The sequence below is a fragment of the Molothrus aeneus genome, chromosome 15 (assembly GCF_037042795.1).
Source record: "Molothrus aeneus isolate 106 chromosome 15, BPBGC_Maene_1.0, whole genome shotgun sequence".
Taxonomy (NCBI): Eukaryota; Metazoa; Chordata; class Aves; order Passeriformes; family Icteridae; genus Molothrus; species Molothrus aeneus.
Window position 1 is genome coordinate 6,466,715 of NC_089660.1, and position 16,460 is coordinate 6,483,174.

General features: G+C 51.4%; 1 protein-coding gene across 1 annotated transcript; it reads left to right on the top strand.

Annotated features, from left to right (window-relative positions):
- The first annotated feature begins 527 nt into the window (after positions 1-527).
- ATOX1 (antioxidant 1 copper chaperone) lies at positions 528-5,418 on the top strand. The gene is made up of 4 exons (XM_066560048.1): positions 528-612; positions 1,995-2,070; positions 3,348-3,504; positions 5,204-5,418. The coding sequence occupies exons 1-3, from the start codon at positions 607-609 to the stop codon at positions 3,479-3,481; spliced, it is 216 nt and encodes a 71-aa protein (XP_066416145.1). The 5' UTR covers positions 528-606; the 3' UTR covers positions 3,482-3,504; positions 5,204-5,418.
- The last annotated feature ends 11,042 nt before the right edge of the window (positions 5,419-16,460 follow it).

Sequence of the window (16,460 nt, forward strand, 5' to 3'; positions counted from 1 at the left end):
CCTCTCCAGCTTCCCTGCTCCCGGGTCCTTCACCTCGACTGACGTTTTTTAGAAAGGGGCTTATTTTTCCTTCAAAGGACCATACAGCCGGGAAAAAAAAAAAAAAAAACAAAAAAACAAAACAAAACAAAACAAAAAAAAAAAAAACCACAAACCCACCCAAAAACCAACCACCAAACCAAAACAAAACCAAACAAAGCAGACACACCTCCAGGGACCAAGACCCTTCTTCTCAACCTGCTCTGCATTAGAGACTTCCCCCAAACCTCCCGCCCTCAATATCCAGTGTACCGGAGCTCTCCCAAGCCAATAAATCTCAAAACCTCAACAAACGGACACGAACGAGCTTTCTTTAGCAAGCCGGCCCCATCCTCATGGCTGTCCCCACCGCCCTCCCACAGCCCTTGGTCCGTGCTGATCCCCAGCCTGGAGGCGAGCAGAGCAGCCGTGCCGCAGCTCCACACGGCCCAGCCACCATCCCAAGGCTCTGCGCCGCTCCTTCCCTCGCCCTCCGCGGCATCCCCGCCTCCCGAGGCCGCGCCAGGCCCGCCCCTTCCTCCGCGCCGCGCCCGCAGCCGCGATCGGGGATCCGGGAGCGGCTCCGCCATGCCGGTGGGTGCGGGGGGCCCGGGGGCCGCTGCGGGGCCAGGGACGTGGCGGGCGGCGGGGCAGGGAGGGCGCTGCCCGGGAGCGGCCGCGGGGCTCCCCCGACCCTCGGGGCTCCCGCAGTCCCCGAGGTTCCCCGGGGCTCCTCCAGCCCCCGAGGCTCTCTCAGACCCCCAGGGCTCCTCCAGGCTCTGGGGCTTCTCCAGCCTCTGGGGCTCCCCCAAATCCCCCGACTCTCCCAGTCCTCGAGGCTCCCCCAGCCCCCAGAGTTCTTCCTGTCCTCGATGCTCCCCTAGTTCCCCAGGGTCCCCCAGCCCTCCAAAGCTTCCCCAGTCCTCCAGGGTCCCCCAGATCCTGCAGCTCCTCCAAACCCCAAGGCTCCCTAAGGTCCCCCCAGATCCTGCAGCTCCCCCCAGTCTCCCAGGGCTCCCCCAGTCCCAAACTCCCCCAAAACCCAGGCCATTCCCAACCCCCAGGGTTCAGACACAGAAGGGCAGCGTTGATGGGACTCTCTTTCCTCCTTGCCTGCACACTTCCCCAAAGCACCCAAGGCCTTTGGGAAATAAAACCGAAGACAATGGCAATTCACTGAAAAAAACCCTAATGGGAATCTCCATCCCAAGCTCCTTCCTGGGTGAAAGATCCCTAGAGGGTTTTACCTTCACGGTGGCAGGGGGCACAGGGTGGTTCTGAATAGAAGGAAATATGGGTTGCAGGCAACAAATGCACAATAGTTTTACTTTTCTCTTTAAAGGAAAGTAAAAAGCACGTGCAAGAGAAGGAAATTAGGACCCATCTGGTGCCAAAGGTTGAAGGCAGTGCTTGGTTACAGGCAAACAGTGTTTTGTTGAGTTGACCCAGCGTAGCTCACAAGTAGTGAAATTATCACTGGGGCCCCAGTGGAGTGGAGGGATGAAAAAACAGCACTAATGGCCCTTAAATTTCTGTTTTGCTTTTATTTTTATTATGTTGGGGACCAGAAGCCTTGTAGATGCAAGAAGAATAGGATGGGGAAGCACTGAAAACATCACAGACTTAAGTCAGGACAGCAAGTAGCTGGAGGCAGGAGATTTGCTTCTCCTTGTGTCCCCTGGATAGGCTGAGCAAGTCCAGCAGAGGCCATGGAGATGGCCATTTGTGCTGACTCAATAGCCACACAATCTCCAAAGGCCCCTCAGAATTATGCTGTGGGGGACAGCACAAGGACACTGTAGGGAGAAGTACCAAGAGTTCTCAGTTTTGCTGAGGATCCCTTAGTGGGGTGTGTATGGACCTTTTTGACTTGGGAGGCTTCGAACCTCCCCAAGGAAAAACGCAGGTGTGGAGTGCTCAAGGTGCATTTCCAGCTGTGCTCTCCCTGACCCCTGGACTGCCTCTTTTCTCTCCAGAAACACGAGTTCTTCGTGGACATGACCTGTGAGGGCTGTTCCAATGCAGTCACCCGTGTCCTGCACAGGCTGGGAGGTGAGTCAGTGCTGGCTGTGGGACAGCCAGCTCCAGGGCAGTGCCCTGGGGTCCTCCATCCTCAAGGATAATGCTGTGATGAAAGTTGAAAGCTGAAACTTCTCCGTGCTCTGCTCTGAGGCTGCTCCTTAGCTGGTGACAAGTCACTGGTTGTTTGCAGGTCTGTGACCCTTGGAGAAGTGTCAAGGGAGGGAGGAGCTGCCATGGCTGCAGGTGGCTCTGAGTCACCAGGGCCTCACCCTGAGCCCTCTGGGAAGGACACTGGTGGACCCCTGCTCAGGCTGCCAGAGGGAAGGGAGGTGAATGTCCTGCCTGGCCTTGTTTCCAAGGAGGCCTGGGGTGTCTGTGGTGCTTCCCCAGATGTGTCATCAGCAGTCACAGGGAAGAGCTGCTGAGCAGAGCCTTTGGTGGTTGTCTGTGTAGCCTGTTTTTAATACCACCTGGAAAATTATAAAAATTATAGCCCATGTCTTCTGTTTGCTGGCATTTCCAAGAGAGAAGGATCTGGCCTGCACTCGTCAGTTGTGAGGACCTGCTTCCCTCTGAGGGAGAACAGCTTCCAGCCACCAAGGCAAAGGCCTTGCAACTTCTTCCAGACCCCGTTACCAGGCTGTGACAATTCCATTTTCTCTGTGTGTGGTTGTCAGCACCTCCATCACTCTTCAACAGGCTGGCCAGTATCAGCCTCAGTGATGATGAGGAATAGCTCTCAAAGCTCATATATACCTACAGGTTTTGTGAAAATACATAACTGGATAGAGACTGCATGTCCAGTTCCTCTCACTGGGATGAGAGTGGCCCACCTTTATTAGGCACTGTGAAATCCACATGGTAAAATGTATTTTTATTCCTTTTACTTCCAGCTGGTAGGTGGTACTGCCAGTTTAGACATCTTGTCCTGAGCCTTTCCTAACCCTATTCACACTAAACCAGAGCACAGACTGAGCTGGATGGAAATTTTAGTGGTTGGTTTGAACTCAGCTTATCCTGGTTCCTACAGGAGTGATTGTGTTGATCCAAGGTGGGGTGAGCAGATTAAAACAGTTGAGAGACTGTGGTACCTGATGTGGAGCTAGAGCAGATTGAACTTCCTTCATACCACTGTTGGCAGGACAGCAGGTTGGTTTTGCTGGCAGGTGGTGGTGTCAGAGTGTGCTGGCAGAAGATAAATGTCCATTTGACTGATGCCCTGGGGAGCACAGATGTGTGAAGGTGATCTTCCCCTGTGCTTACACAATTTGGCTGCTTCTAACTCTGCAAAATGTTCTTCCTCATAGGTGTCAACTTTGATATTGACCTGCCCAACAAGAAGGTGTACATTGACTCAGAGCACAACGTTGACACCCTCTTGGAAACCCTCAAGAAGACTGGAAAGAATGCTTCCTACCTTGGGGAGAAGTCTGCACAGTAGCCTTGCCTGGTGTGAGGAGCTAGGTATATACCAGCTGTACCCAGTGTGGAAGAGAGACATCTGAGCTTTTTCCAGCTCTCCCAGTAAAACAGCATCTTCCTGGAAAGCACAAATTTAAAAAAAAAAACCTGCAGGTCCAGCTTCAGGAAACCCCTCATATCAGAGAAGCAGCTGGAGCACACACAGGGACTCCTTAGCTGTTCTGCACAGCCTGTGATGCCAGCCTTGGCTGTAGTGGAGAGGTAGAACACAGCCTCTGTGCCATTCCCAGATGATCCCAGAGTTTGCCAGAGCATATTGTGCATGAAAACAAATCCCAAACACACTTAACAGCTGGCCAGAGAGAGTGGTGGGAGGGTGATAGGACACAAAGAGCCCTTTGGGTGTGAGATGCTGTGGGTTGGCTCTTAGCACAAGGACCTCCAACTGCTGATTCTCCTGATAAGGCTTTTAATCCTCCACTACACTTAAGGATGGAAAAACAGCAGCTCCCTGCTACTCTTCTGGATGTAAAATGTTGGTTTTCAGAATAGCTCCCAGTACACACATTCCCTGGCCAACTGTCTACTCCAGTGACAAGCTGATGGTTGCAGCCTGTCAATTTTCCCAGAATTCCAGCATTATGAAGACATGTACAAAACTCTGTTGACTGTAAAATATATTGGCAGACAAGGTTCAATTTCAGTGAAAAGAATAAAGTGGGAGAGGGCTGCCCACTCACTGCATGTATCGTTCTTTAGTGTGCAAAATTATTACATGGCATCTCCTAAGAATTTGTTTCTGTCAGTGCAGCTTTCTGATCCAGTGACATTTTTTAATGGTCTAGTTGGATCATCACAAATGCCCAGCACAGATGCACTGAAACCAGTTCATGCTGATTTAATTCCCAGTCAGTAAATTAAATCAGGGATTTATACCAGCAGGAATTAAATTGATACAAGAAAGAGCTGAGCTGATAGTGATGTGTGTGCAATGGATCTGCATTGCTTAATAGGCTGACAACAGATTTAAAATCTGCAGTTTGTATCATTTAAGCAAGCTCCCTGTGCTTCTTAGAAATTGTTTAAAATCATAGCTGTAATCAAATAACAACCCCACTTAACAGAGGGAGGCTGTTCTGAATTGATCAGTGCCTCAAATAGTTTTCAGTGTATTTCAGTTTCCTAGTATTGACTGCAAGGGCTGTTGCAGCTTGCAGGGACTTGTGGACTATGTGTCTGCAGAATTTAACTATTACAGCAAAGTCAATCTCAAATAAGGGGGGTGTGTCTCTTTTCCTGGCTCAGTTTTCCCATTTCTTTCCTTATATGACATCAAGGCAGCTGGTAGGTCAGTTCAGCTGGCCAGCGTGGCAGAACATTTCTCTGGATGCCTTTGTTTTTCTGTTGCATTTTAACTGAAGCTCTTTTACTTATCCAAGGATCTTAAGACCCAAAACAAAGGAGAGCAGGGGGCTGGACTGCCCTTGCAAGATCACTTCAGCAGTCAGGCTAAAAATCCACTCAATTTAAATTTTGCACACCACATAGGGAATGCTTTTAGGGGCCCATCTGTAAAAGGAGGGAGGGAAGTTGCAAATCCTTGGCTCTGCTGGATGATTTCCTTTGGCCCTCTTCCTGCTTGACCGGCAGAGGGCATCTCTGTATAACATTATTTCCTCTGAGCCTTGCTGTTCTTTCCCCTTCATTTATTCATTTATTTATTTATGTGTTTATTTTGCAGGAACTCAATCATGACTTCAGCAAAAAGATGGCTTAACTGTCTGCATGTGTCCCAGCTTGCTGTGTCATTTGACCTTTGCCAGATGTCAGAAAGCAGAGAGGGCTGGCAGGAGGAGACAGCTGGGCCTTGTGCTCCAGAAGTGGAGAGATCTGGGGGAGGAGGTTGTGTGGTGTTTCTAGTCCCACAGTAAATCAAGGCACTGCTTTTAACTTTCAGTGTGTGTCTGTGTGTGCTGTGTGTCTTTGTACTGCTTTGAGTGGTTTTCTGTGAAAGAGGCAGCTTTTAGGGATGGAAAACTCCCCTTTCCATGCAAGACAGGTCTCCCAGGAAATTGCAGCTATCCTTAGAAGCTGACTGCAACCTCTGCCTGAGGGACACATCTCAGCAGAACTATGCTTGAAGGTCACTTAGATTCAGGGAATCTGCATCTTGGAAGTTGTTTTTCCATCACAGAACAAACAAACAGACTTTCCATTTGGGATGCAAGTGCTGGGAGGAAGGGACTTTAGGAGCCCCTGTAAGTCAAGGATAACCAAGTGTCCTTTTGAGCTCAATGTGGCCTGGGGGCACAAGTGTGCAAAAGAGAATGCCTGGGCTGATGAGAAACACAGAAGGCACGGAGGAAGGATTAGGGTGTGGGCATATCCAAGGTCTCTTATTTCCTGGCCCAGTAACCAGCCTTCTGGACTGTACTGCTGCTTTCATTTAATTCAGGTTTTCAGCCAGTGAGGGATTGCGTGTGTGTGTCCCAGTCTGCTGTCTGGTTTCACATGGGGGATGTCTCCCACACCTGCCAGTGACACGAGGCTTGTTCTACAGAAAGGAAAAGCAACTGAAGTTTGGAGGAAAAGGTTACTCTGCATTTCAGAGATTTTTTTGCTACTAATTTAGATTAATTTTGACGTAATTGCAATTTATTCTTTCTTAGAGTAGTTTACTGTTCAAAGTCCTTCTTTACCTTTGATCCAAGCATAATTAATTGCTGTAGATGGACTTGCAGGGGGCTGGAGAGGCACTTCAAGGAATGTTTTACAGACATTTTTTATTACTGTTTAAATTAAGAGAAGCTAAAGGCTACAAGTGTAACATCATTGCTTTATTTTCTTGCCTTAAAGTCTCTAGTTTGGCAGGAAGTTTCCAGAGCCAAGACCCAGAACCAGGACCTATTTCTGCTTTGTGTCCATGCACTCAGATGCCTGGTGCGACCCCTCCAGGGTCTTGGGGAGTGAGTGAATCCCTTTCCCCAGACTGCCCTTGCTGCCCTGAGCTGCTGTTTGCCAAGCTCAGTTATTATTTATTGCTTTCATCTTCCTCCCAGGCTTGGCCAGTGCCAGTGGCTCAGCTCTGGTGGCTGGGGGAGGATGTGTGCTGGCAGCCTGGCGAGGAGCTGGATGGCACAGTGGCCTTGGGGCCACAATCCTGGTGGCACTCACTGTCTGCCAGGCTGGCAGAGGGCAGGGGCAGTGTGGTGCCTACACAGGACAGTTCCCTCTCCATCTTGCTGAAACCAGGCTGCTCATCCTTGGTGTACAGGGAGCAGCTTATGGGCTGCCCACACTGCCCTGGCTGCTCTGCTCTCTCCTTGCTCTGCTTTGGGAAAAGCCTGTTATCTCTGAGGCAGACAAGGAAAGGTTTCTACCCACAGCCAGCCAGCAGGCTCATGCACATACCTGAAGCTCCAGCACCCATCTGCAGGGCTGCAATCTCCCAGCTCTCCCCTCCATTGTTCACTGTGGGCAGAGGCCAGACTGCTTTAAGCTCTGGCCTGTTGAGTAATGACATCCTGTGACAGTCCTCACTTTGTGGTGTGGGCTGCATTTAGGCTGGATACAGCTGGGATGGTTTGAGTCTGGACAGAGCTGCAGGCCTGCAGCGTGGCTGCCTGAAAGGTTTATGGCAAAGCTTTGGGAGAAAAAACAACTTCATAGACTAAAAGAATAAGAGAGTCACCAGCTAAGCAGAGTTTTCTTGTTCCACCCCTGCCCAACTGCAACATCTTCTTTTATCATGTTAGCCTGAACTTGACTGCATCTCATGGAGGGGGACCCTGACAAGCCCACATGAATAACATCACCACAGTATTTTCCACAGGAAACAATATGCCAGACACTGAGGCTGTGAGGCTGTTTTCAGACAAGGAAATGCTCAGTTTGCAATGCAAACAGGAAAGGGTGGCACTTGGAAAAGGAGCTTTCCTATACCACAGACACCCAGACTGTGCAGGACATCCCAGTGGCCTGCTGGAAGAGTGATGTGTCAGCAGGATGAGCAGCTGGTCAGGTCCATGGTTCATTGCCATCCATGAATGTGGCATCCCAGCTGCAGGGAAACTTCACTTTTGTCTTTTTGTTAAATTTCTTCACTTCTGGTTTCTTCAGAAGGGTCTCAGCCCAGCTCCAGCTGAACTGTGAGAATCCACAAATTGCCTCTAGCTGCAGCACCAGTAAAAACTGGGCAAACCCTGAGGGACTGGCTTTAAAAGTTCTTTTGTTTCCCCTGCCTCAAAATGATCTTTCCCCCTGACCGCCCTCCACAGTGTCTCCAGCAGACAGCATTTGCTTTTCTCACCCATCTCTGTGTGTTTGCTGCATTGCTGCTGTGCTTGTGGGTGTCATTTTTCACCCAGTGTTACCTTCCCCCACATTTTAAACAAAAATCTAATTTAGGTGGAAAAGTCTACAGCCTCCAAAGCCCAGTCCTTTATCCACAAAAGAAAAGCCGTGGTTATCCCAGGGTTGCCTTAAGCACCACTGGCTTTTGGGCACTTTCTAATTACCTGATGACAGGCAGGGGATGATTTTAGCCAAAGCAGCAGTTGTACTCAGTCGAACCACCCAGTAAATGAGAGAATTTCCAAAATAGCACCACGGGCTGCAGAAAGCAAGCAAAGGACAGGAGATCCCCCCCAGTGCTTGCAAATGGTGATTCCTGGTGGCTTGGAGATGTAAATTGCTGTGAAATTTCAGGGTGGGAAAGAAGGGTTCAGTTTGCAACAATCTCAGGAATTTCACAGGCGTGGCTGTCTGGGTGTTAAGACACACATGTTACATGGTTCCATGGGGGATTTATTAACAAAAGATGGGGATTTTCTAGTTTTACTGTGCTTTTAAATGTTTGCTGTGAGAAACAGCCCAGCCCAGGCTTCCACCTTCGCTTGCCTGCCTGTCCCCAGCCCAGTGGCAGAGCTGGGGGGTGATGAGCACCATGAGTGATGGGCTGGTGGCAGGATCATACCCCCACACTTTTGGGGTCAACATCAGCAACATTGCCCTGAGCAGCTGCTCTTTGAGTTAAGGCTGTGCAGCTGGACCTGGGGGCTGCCCTGGGCTGGGTGTTCAAAGTCAAGAGCATCACCTCAAGTGGTCAAACATCTCTGCAAATGATGTGTCCCTCAGGAGGACTCCAAACTGGCTGGATAAAGCTTGGTGGTCTCTCTGAGCTAAATGTGCTGGTCTTGAATCTTTTCAATAAGGTTTGCAAAGACCCAATCTGCCTCAGCTGGGCTGAGGCCTCTCTGTGCTGGGTGATTTGCAGAACTGTCCCAATGCAGCACTGACACACACAGCAACATCAAAGGCCTGGCTGGTTCCCAGCTCCCCTGTTGATACATGCAGATTCCCTGAGTGATTATCACAGGCAGCTTTCCACATTGCAGCTTCCAAAGCAGCAAAACACACAGGGACCTGACAGACTCCCCCTCCAAAACAGGAAAACACACAGGGTTCTGACAGACTCCCCCTCCAAGACTGTGGCAGCATAAATAGAAAAAAAAAAACACCCAACAAATCAAACAAACAAAAACCAGACTTAATTAAGGACTTCAAGAGCAGGAAATGTGCACACGTGTGCTTGCCAGAGCACAAATATTTTCTTTTGGAGCTGCTTTCTCCAAGGGTTCAGTAAGGTGATGGAGGCTGGGTTACAGAGCAAGGGTAGCAAACAGTTCCCAGCCCCTCCGGAAGGCAGCGGCCACAGGGCACTGCTGTTCTGCATCCTTCCCCATGCTCCAGCCTTGGCTTTGGGCTCCCACAGTATATACTGAAGCTATTCAACCATTTGGCTAAAAGCAGATGGGGAGGGAGAGAAAACAAAGTCAATCGAGAGGGAGAAAGGCAGCTTTTGTGCAGCCCCTGTTTGCAAAAGACAGCCCAAGCCCCTTTTGGACTAAGGTTTAATTTATTGGGCTCTGGAGAGCCGAGGTTCACAGCCCCACAGCTGCTGCAGGCAGTGGCACATTGGGGCAGAGGCAGGGAAGGGGTAGGAGCCAGCTCTGATGAGTGAGCAGCTCCCTCAGAGGGGCCGTGGGATGCACAGGACACGATGTGAGGACCCTGGCTGCTCTGGGGGCAGCAGATCTGCCCTCTGACTCTTCTGCTACAAGGGCCTGTCCAGGTGCCTGAAGGGATGAGGGAAACTGGTCTGCTTAGACAGGAGCCTTCAGCCTGGCCCTTCCTGCTATTGTCCTTCTGCTCATCATGTCTGTTCCTGAGCACCTCCCAAAGCACTGCTGGGTGCTGCAGAGCTGCCTTCAGTTTCCTCTTCACCACTCCACACTAGTGGGTTGCTGTCACTGGGGCAAGACGCAGCCAGAAGAGAGATCTTGCAGCATTTCAGACTTTTCCACAATTCCCAGCTGGCATGGAATTCCCAGGGCAGGACCATCTCTCTCAGCCCATCTGCGACCTGCTCACCTATTTTCAACAGATGGGTGAGAAAATGTTAAAACAACAAACCCAACTCATCCCCTTGTAAATGAAAGGAGATGCCCGAATGGAGCAGGAATCCACTGTGTGCAAGTACCCTCCTGTTCCATCTCAGAGGGAGCAATTTCCCCCCCTCTGAAGCTCCTGCTGGGCTGTGGGGAGAGCTTGGCCCGCAGAAGCCAATGTCAGCAGGGTGCACAATGCCTGGCAATGACAACAGGGGCCTCGAGCTTAATCTGTTGTGCACAGCTTCAAAAAACCCCATCCCACACAGCTATTGTCAGGGTGATCCCATCAATTGCATCATCAGTCTGCTTGGGACACGGGGCTGTCTCCAGGGCCCAGGGTGGGGGTGCCTGGGGAGCAGCTCTGGTGTCCCTGGGGCTGTCCCAGGGTCTGTGGACCAGCCACAGTGCAAGCTTGTGCTGTGCTGCTCTACAAATAGAGCCTAAGGTCCTTTGGCTTTTCCCTTGCCTTTGTCAGCTGGTTATTATTATTATTTTATTATTATTTTATTATTATTTTATTATCCCCACGAAGGCATGGGACAAAGGGTCTCCCTTTGGTGGAAAAAACTCTGACACCAGCATTTGCATCTCTATTTCCCTGTGTTTTTTCCTTCCCCTGCATCTGTCCAGTGCTTCATGCTTGTGCCCTCCCAGGAGCAGCCAGCAAAGCAGGGAGCTTGGTGGGAATGATCCTATTTCCAGGGCAACTGGAACGGGACTGAGTCCAGAGTGTCCTCGACTCACAGAGCCGCTCTTATTTCTCCACAGTTTCCTCTCCGTTTGCTTTCTTAATTCAGCCTGTCCTTTGCCAGGGAAGAGGCCAAAAGAGCAGAGATGTGGCACATCCAGAGTCCTCCCAGCTGGCTTTACAACTGCTGGGGGATTTTTAGCTTTCCAGTTTCAGGAGCAGCCCTCCAAGCTTGCCTTGCCCTGAGGTCAGAATGTGTCAAAGCATGGTCAAAGCAAGAGCATAGGAAGGCAGGAGGCCAGCTCTGGCTCTAAAGGCTCTGTGCTGAGCTTCTCACCAAGGATCCATGTGCTACAGACACAGATGTGTATCCTCAGGTATGAATCATGATCCTTTGCCACTAGTGCTGGTCGCCTCTGCTATGAACAGCTGAAGATACAAGCCCTGGTATGTCCAGAAATCAACTCAGCAAAGTGTCTCCAACCCCTCCTGCCATACCCTTGCTTTCCTTCCCCCTGGCAGAGAACTGCTCACAAATCCTCCAAATAGGGTCTCAGCATGCCAGAGGGATGGCACGGGCTCAGCTGCCCCCCAGACCTTGCAATAGGCCAACAAACCTTCCCTGTGGGCCACCCAGAGATCCAGTGAACAGCAGGAGCTGCACTCAGGATCAATGCTGAAGAGCTGCTTTGAGGCAAAGGGAGCTGGGCATGAACTGCTCTTTGCCATGGAAAACAATAGACCCAACCCAGTGCTAGAGGGTTTTACAATTCATCCCCAGAGCAAGATAATCTGAAAACCTCCAGCTGTTATTTTCAGATTTGCAGCCCCAACAAAGGAGCAGCCAATTCCTGCCAGAGCAGCAAACTTGTTTGTGTGTCCGCACAAAACTGACAGCCAGGCATTGCTCCCCATGCTGGCATTGTCCCCCTGTCCCCAGCTGTCTCAGCCTCACAGCATGTGGGGAGCAGGAGGGAAGGTGTTCCTGTTCCAGCTGCAGTGGGCCCTCCCTGGGCTGCAGGGCAGACCTTGCTCCAGGCTGGTGGCAGCAGCTGGAGCCCCCCAGACACACCAGGCTGGGACCACGCTCCAGATGTGGCCCTTGGTAGGTGCAAAAAGAGGGGCCAGGAGATGAGATCTCACTCCTCCATTTCTTCCAGAGCCCCAGAAATTCAGGGAGAGGGATGAATTTTGTGATTCCACTGGAAATGGTTGAACACAGAGAGATTTGGGGAGGGGTCAGAGAAAGAGGTTTCACTTCTCATCCAACCTTTTCACTTTCCATCCAGAAGCAGCACAGATTCCCTTGGTAGCACTCACTATTTCTAATGCCTTGGATAAAAAACAGCATGAATGGCCCAGCCTTCAGAGAGATGGCATCAATGTCAGGCCAGGCACACCTCAGGCAGTGAGGACCTCTGTTCTTGGAGGTTGCAGTAGATAATTTTTAAAGTTCCCTTCCAATCCAAACTCTTGTATGGTTCTGGGATTCTCCAGAGTTTCCTGGGGTAGAGGAACAGGAAAGGAGCCCTTGGGCACAGGCAGGAGCCAAGCTCCCTCAGCAGCTGCCTGGATGCCCTCTCTGTCCACAGCTTCATCAGCCTCTGTGTGCACTAGTGAAGGAACAGAGGAACATCACCATGGCAGGTTTGGTGCCTAGATCCTGCTGGGTGGCCTTCAATAATCCAAAAGCTCAGTGTGGTCTCCCTCCTCAGTTTTGCAGCTGAGTACCTCCAGAAGGGCCCAGACAATTCCCTGCACCACCCCACTCATTGAGAAAGCTGCTGTTTCCATAATTTCCTAGTTCCCACCTTTTCCCCCTAAGTGAACAACAGAATATTTTGAATGTTCATGCCATTAAAAATCCACTCCATTAATCCTGGTAGTAAATCCTGGGCAGTCGTGCTCCCTGGGGTGATGTGGGCAGGCACAGGAGAGAGATTGCAGTGGGTACCTGTGGGCATGTCTGAAGTCAAGGAACTGGGGGGTGACATCACCAGGGCTTATCTCATCTCTGAAATTTTCTGGTTAGTCTTTGCAGATGCCTGATACAATTAATGTTCATCAGCAGCATTACACAGGGGAGAGTCCAGTGTTCTCTCTCTCCCACATTTCAGGAAGGATGTTTTCTCTCTGCTTTTCCCATAAAATAGAAGCTTAAAGGGGACTTCTCCGAATCTGATAGGGTCCTTTTAAACTGTGATTTTGGTCCCTCCCTCTCCTCAAACAGCTGCTGATAACAAATGCAGGGCATAGGCTGGGGAAGCACTGCTAATTTTAGCAGCAGCTCCTGAGGGAGGGACCCTGCTCTGGCCAGGCACAGGATGGAAAGTCACAGCGTTTGCTCAGGGCCCCACATGACCTCGCTATTCTGGGGCTGCCCAGGTCCCACCTTGCCCCAAGCCCACAGACACAGAGTGGCCTCAGCCCCGAGCCTCCCCACAGCCCAGCGGCTGCTGCCACAGCCCTGCTCTGCCAAAGCCCGGCCAGAGGGGATGGTGGTTTCTGAAGGGAAGTAAACAAGCTTCAGGGCTAAATTGAGATCCCCACAACCCACACACTGAAGCACTGATGGAAAAGGTATTTTCTGCCCACATATGTCCGCTGGATTTTCATCCACCTGAGGGGATTGTGCCCTCTTGGGCTTCCTTTACTCCCTGATCAGTGAAATTCCATCAAGCTCCACAGAGATGATGTGAATGATTCCTGCACTGACTGGCTCTTGCAAGGGCCTATACATGGCCTTAAAGATCTGAATTGCTCAAGGTAAGAAGACTTTAAGGAACTTGAACTTCCCAGAGTAAAATCCACACTGCACAGGGGAGCTTAGAGAGGTTCAAAGGTGCACAGGAGATTATTTGAAAGGAGCCAGCAAGCAGAGATGGTGTGGAGGTCAGTGCTTGCACTTGGTGTTAGCCTGGCACAGCCATGTCTGTAAATCACAGCCAGATGCCAAAATCCCAGGGTGGCTCCCAGCACTGCCCCTACCAGCCCTGCCTGCCTGACCCTACAGCCCTTCCCACGGCTCCTCAGGATGGCTCAGGCTCACAAGATGTCCTGCCCCAAATCTTGTCAAAAAATATTTCCTACTGTCTCCCCTAATATCTTCTTTGCCAGCTTCCAAGGCTGCCTGTGACTGGCTATGGTGGTATAACCCCAGTGGGCAACCAAGCACCAACACTTTCCCCTCTGTACCCAGTCCTCCCAAATGCACGTTGCCAAAACCAATCCCATTTTGCCTCCTCTGAGGGACACCCTGTTTATGGAGCCTCCTGCATCCAGCAGCCTGGCTCGGCTGTCTGGTACCTCTCAAGCCAGGGCTTGTTCTGAAGTGAGCTCAGCTGGAGCAGAAAGTGGCAGAGCAACGGAGAGAAAAATGTGGATTCTCAGGGCGGGTGGATGCAGGCTCAGCCAGGGGTGGCCCCAGCACCTCAGGCACCTCAAGCACTGTGGATGCAGCCACAGCTCCAGCAGAGCTCAGCTCCCAGCCAGGGATGCTGTAGCTCATCCAGCAGCAGTGCAGGGGGATGTGGCCTCGGGGATGGCTCTGTCCTTGTGTCACCGCTGTGCAGAGGGCAGGGACGGGGAGGAGCCGACAGCAGGGAGGGCGCACACACCGAGGCGCTGTGAGAGGGGCAGGGATGTTTTCATTGGGTTTTGCCAGCCGAGGGTTAATAGGAGGACACTAAAGTCCTGTTCTTCATCTCCACGGGGAGCTGCTAAACTTTCCAGGCTTCAACTCAGATTCCAGCCTGCCTGTCACCAGCGTGCCTTGCCCTTGCCAAGAAAGGCTTTTCCTCCTCTTTGCCTACAGTGATGCACAAGCCTGCAGCAAAAGCAGCCCCTTACTGCCCGTGTTCTCAGCTGCTGGATCCTGGGAGCAGCGAGGGTTCCTTATGCTCAGGACACCAAACCCTGCTGCCTGCTTTGCCTCAGCTGCAATCCCAATCCATGACAGCTCCCACAGAGGAGTACTTGAGGACCTGCAGTTCATCTCCACATACATCTCAGATAACAATTCTTTGTAAGACTTTATAAATACAAACATAATTATTACAGACTATTACTGCAAAAAAATGAAAAATTCATGGTTCACAACTCAAAATGAAAATGAAGCTCCATCACTGCTTGGCCCCACTGGACACTGACCTCTGCACCACGTTCCCAAAGGGGAGCCTTGTAAATGGGCTCCCAGCATAGACATGGCCCAGGAAAACCATTGCTTTCATCCCTTAGGTGTAAGTTGGTGTGGCTGATTAAATTAAAAAGGGTTGTGGGGTGAGTGGCCAACTCATCTGAGAATCAAGCTTCTCTTAGAGGACCTCATACTCGTGACCCAAAAAAACCAAATGGAGCTGGCCCCAGAGAGCCTTGTGAACCCTGGAATTTGCCTTTCTGGGCTTTTCCTCACCCATGGGTATTGCCACTACTTTCCAGATGGCATTTAATGTTCTGGGGCTGCCACAGCTTCACCTGGGTACTCCCATCAAAGCTGCCCTTTAGGCTGTGTTTCTCCATGGAAAAGAGCTGCCACTGCTGCCCAGGAGCTTCCCTCCCCACAGGTCCCAGGGGCCTGAGAGTGGATTCCTGTTTATTTCCTCAAGCAGTTCTATTCATATCCTTCAAAAGCTGCCAAACCCCATCTGTCAGGCCCGAGAGGACTCAAAAGTGCATCCTAGGTAAACACCAGGAGCAAGATGGGACTACCTGGAGCTAGCAGCACTTCCCTCCTGGGAGTTTTATGTCACCTTCTGCAAGTCACAGGCACAACTCCAGCACAAGGTCTCAAGCAAGAGCAGAGTTGGGCTGAGACACCCAACTGTAATTCAGGCACTCAACATCCCTGTGCCCAGGATGAGCAGGGAACAGCCCCTGGCAGCAAGGGAGGCCTTTGGGATGGACATTCAGGTTCTTTGGATACTGTAGGTGCTGGGCTGGCACCAAGCTCAGCCAGGCTGGATGTGCCTGGGAGTTTCAAACCAGCTGAGGAGGTGTCCTGTCTGCAGGCAGGGCTGTGGGGACTCTGCCACAGGGCCAGGGTGGGGGCTGCAGCCAGAGGGGTTCTCTCTGCCACCCTGTCTGGGTGTTCAGATGGATGCCCAGGAGCAGCATCCTGGGCAGTGCAGGGGCAGCTGCAGCACACAGAGCTCCTGTCTTGCTCCACAGCTGAGCAAGGTGATGGATTTTACTCCCCTGCTTCTTTGGCCTCAGTTTGGTTTCAGGGAGGACAAACAGGCTCCTCCCAGGCCTGCGGCCCCACACATTTCCAAGGGAGGGAGATGATAATGCAGGGGGAGTTTGAAGGAGGCAGGGGAGAGACCTTCCCCATGGGGCATGGAAGAGCCTTCCACCAGAGCACCCAGGGACAGCTGCGAGAGTCCCCACACCTCATGGAAAGAACAAGACATCCCACAGTAAGCCTGTCCTGCTTTCTGGCTCTGCAGCCTGCTCCCAGGCCATGAGTCACTGCAGAGCCATGCACAGCTGCCTTTCCATCCCCTGCCCTGCTGGATTACAGCTGAGAATCTGCAATCCACTCCTTCTTCTCCATCTGCTTCTGACCAGCACCCATTGAAGAGACTGTGAGTGTCCATCTGCTCCATCTGAACCAGGCAGCAGCCCCACAGCTCAGCCGAGGGACAGGGTCCCATCCCACAGGGAAGAATTCCCTGCCCCATGCAGGACAAAGACAGCCACTCTCAGGCATGTTCCAAGGGCATTTGGGTTCATCCTGCCCTGTGCAGATGGTGCTTCCAGTGCCCTGCATCTGCTTAGTGCAAGCCCAGAGAGCACAGCCCTTCTGCCTCTGATCTGCTTCTGAAATGGAAAAAACCAGAAACCCTCCAGCTGACACACTC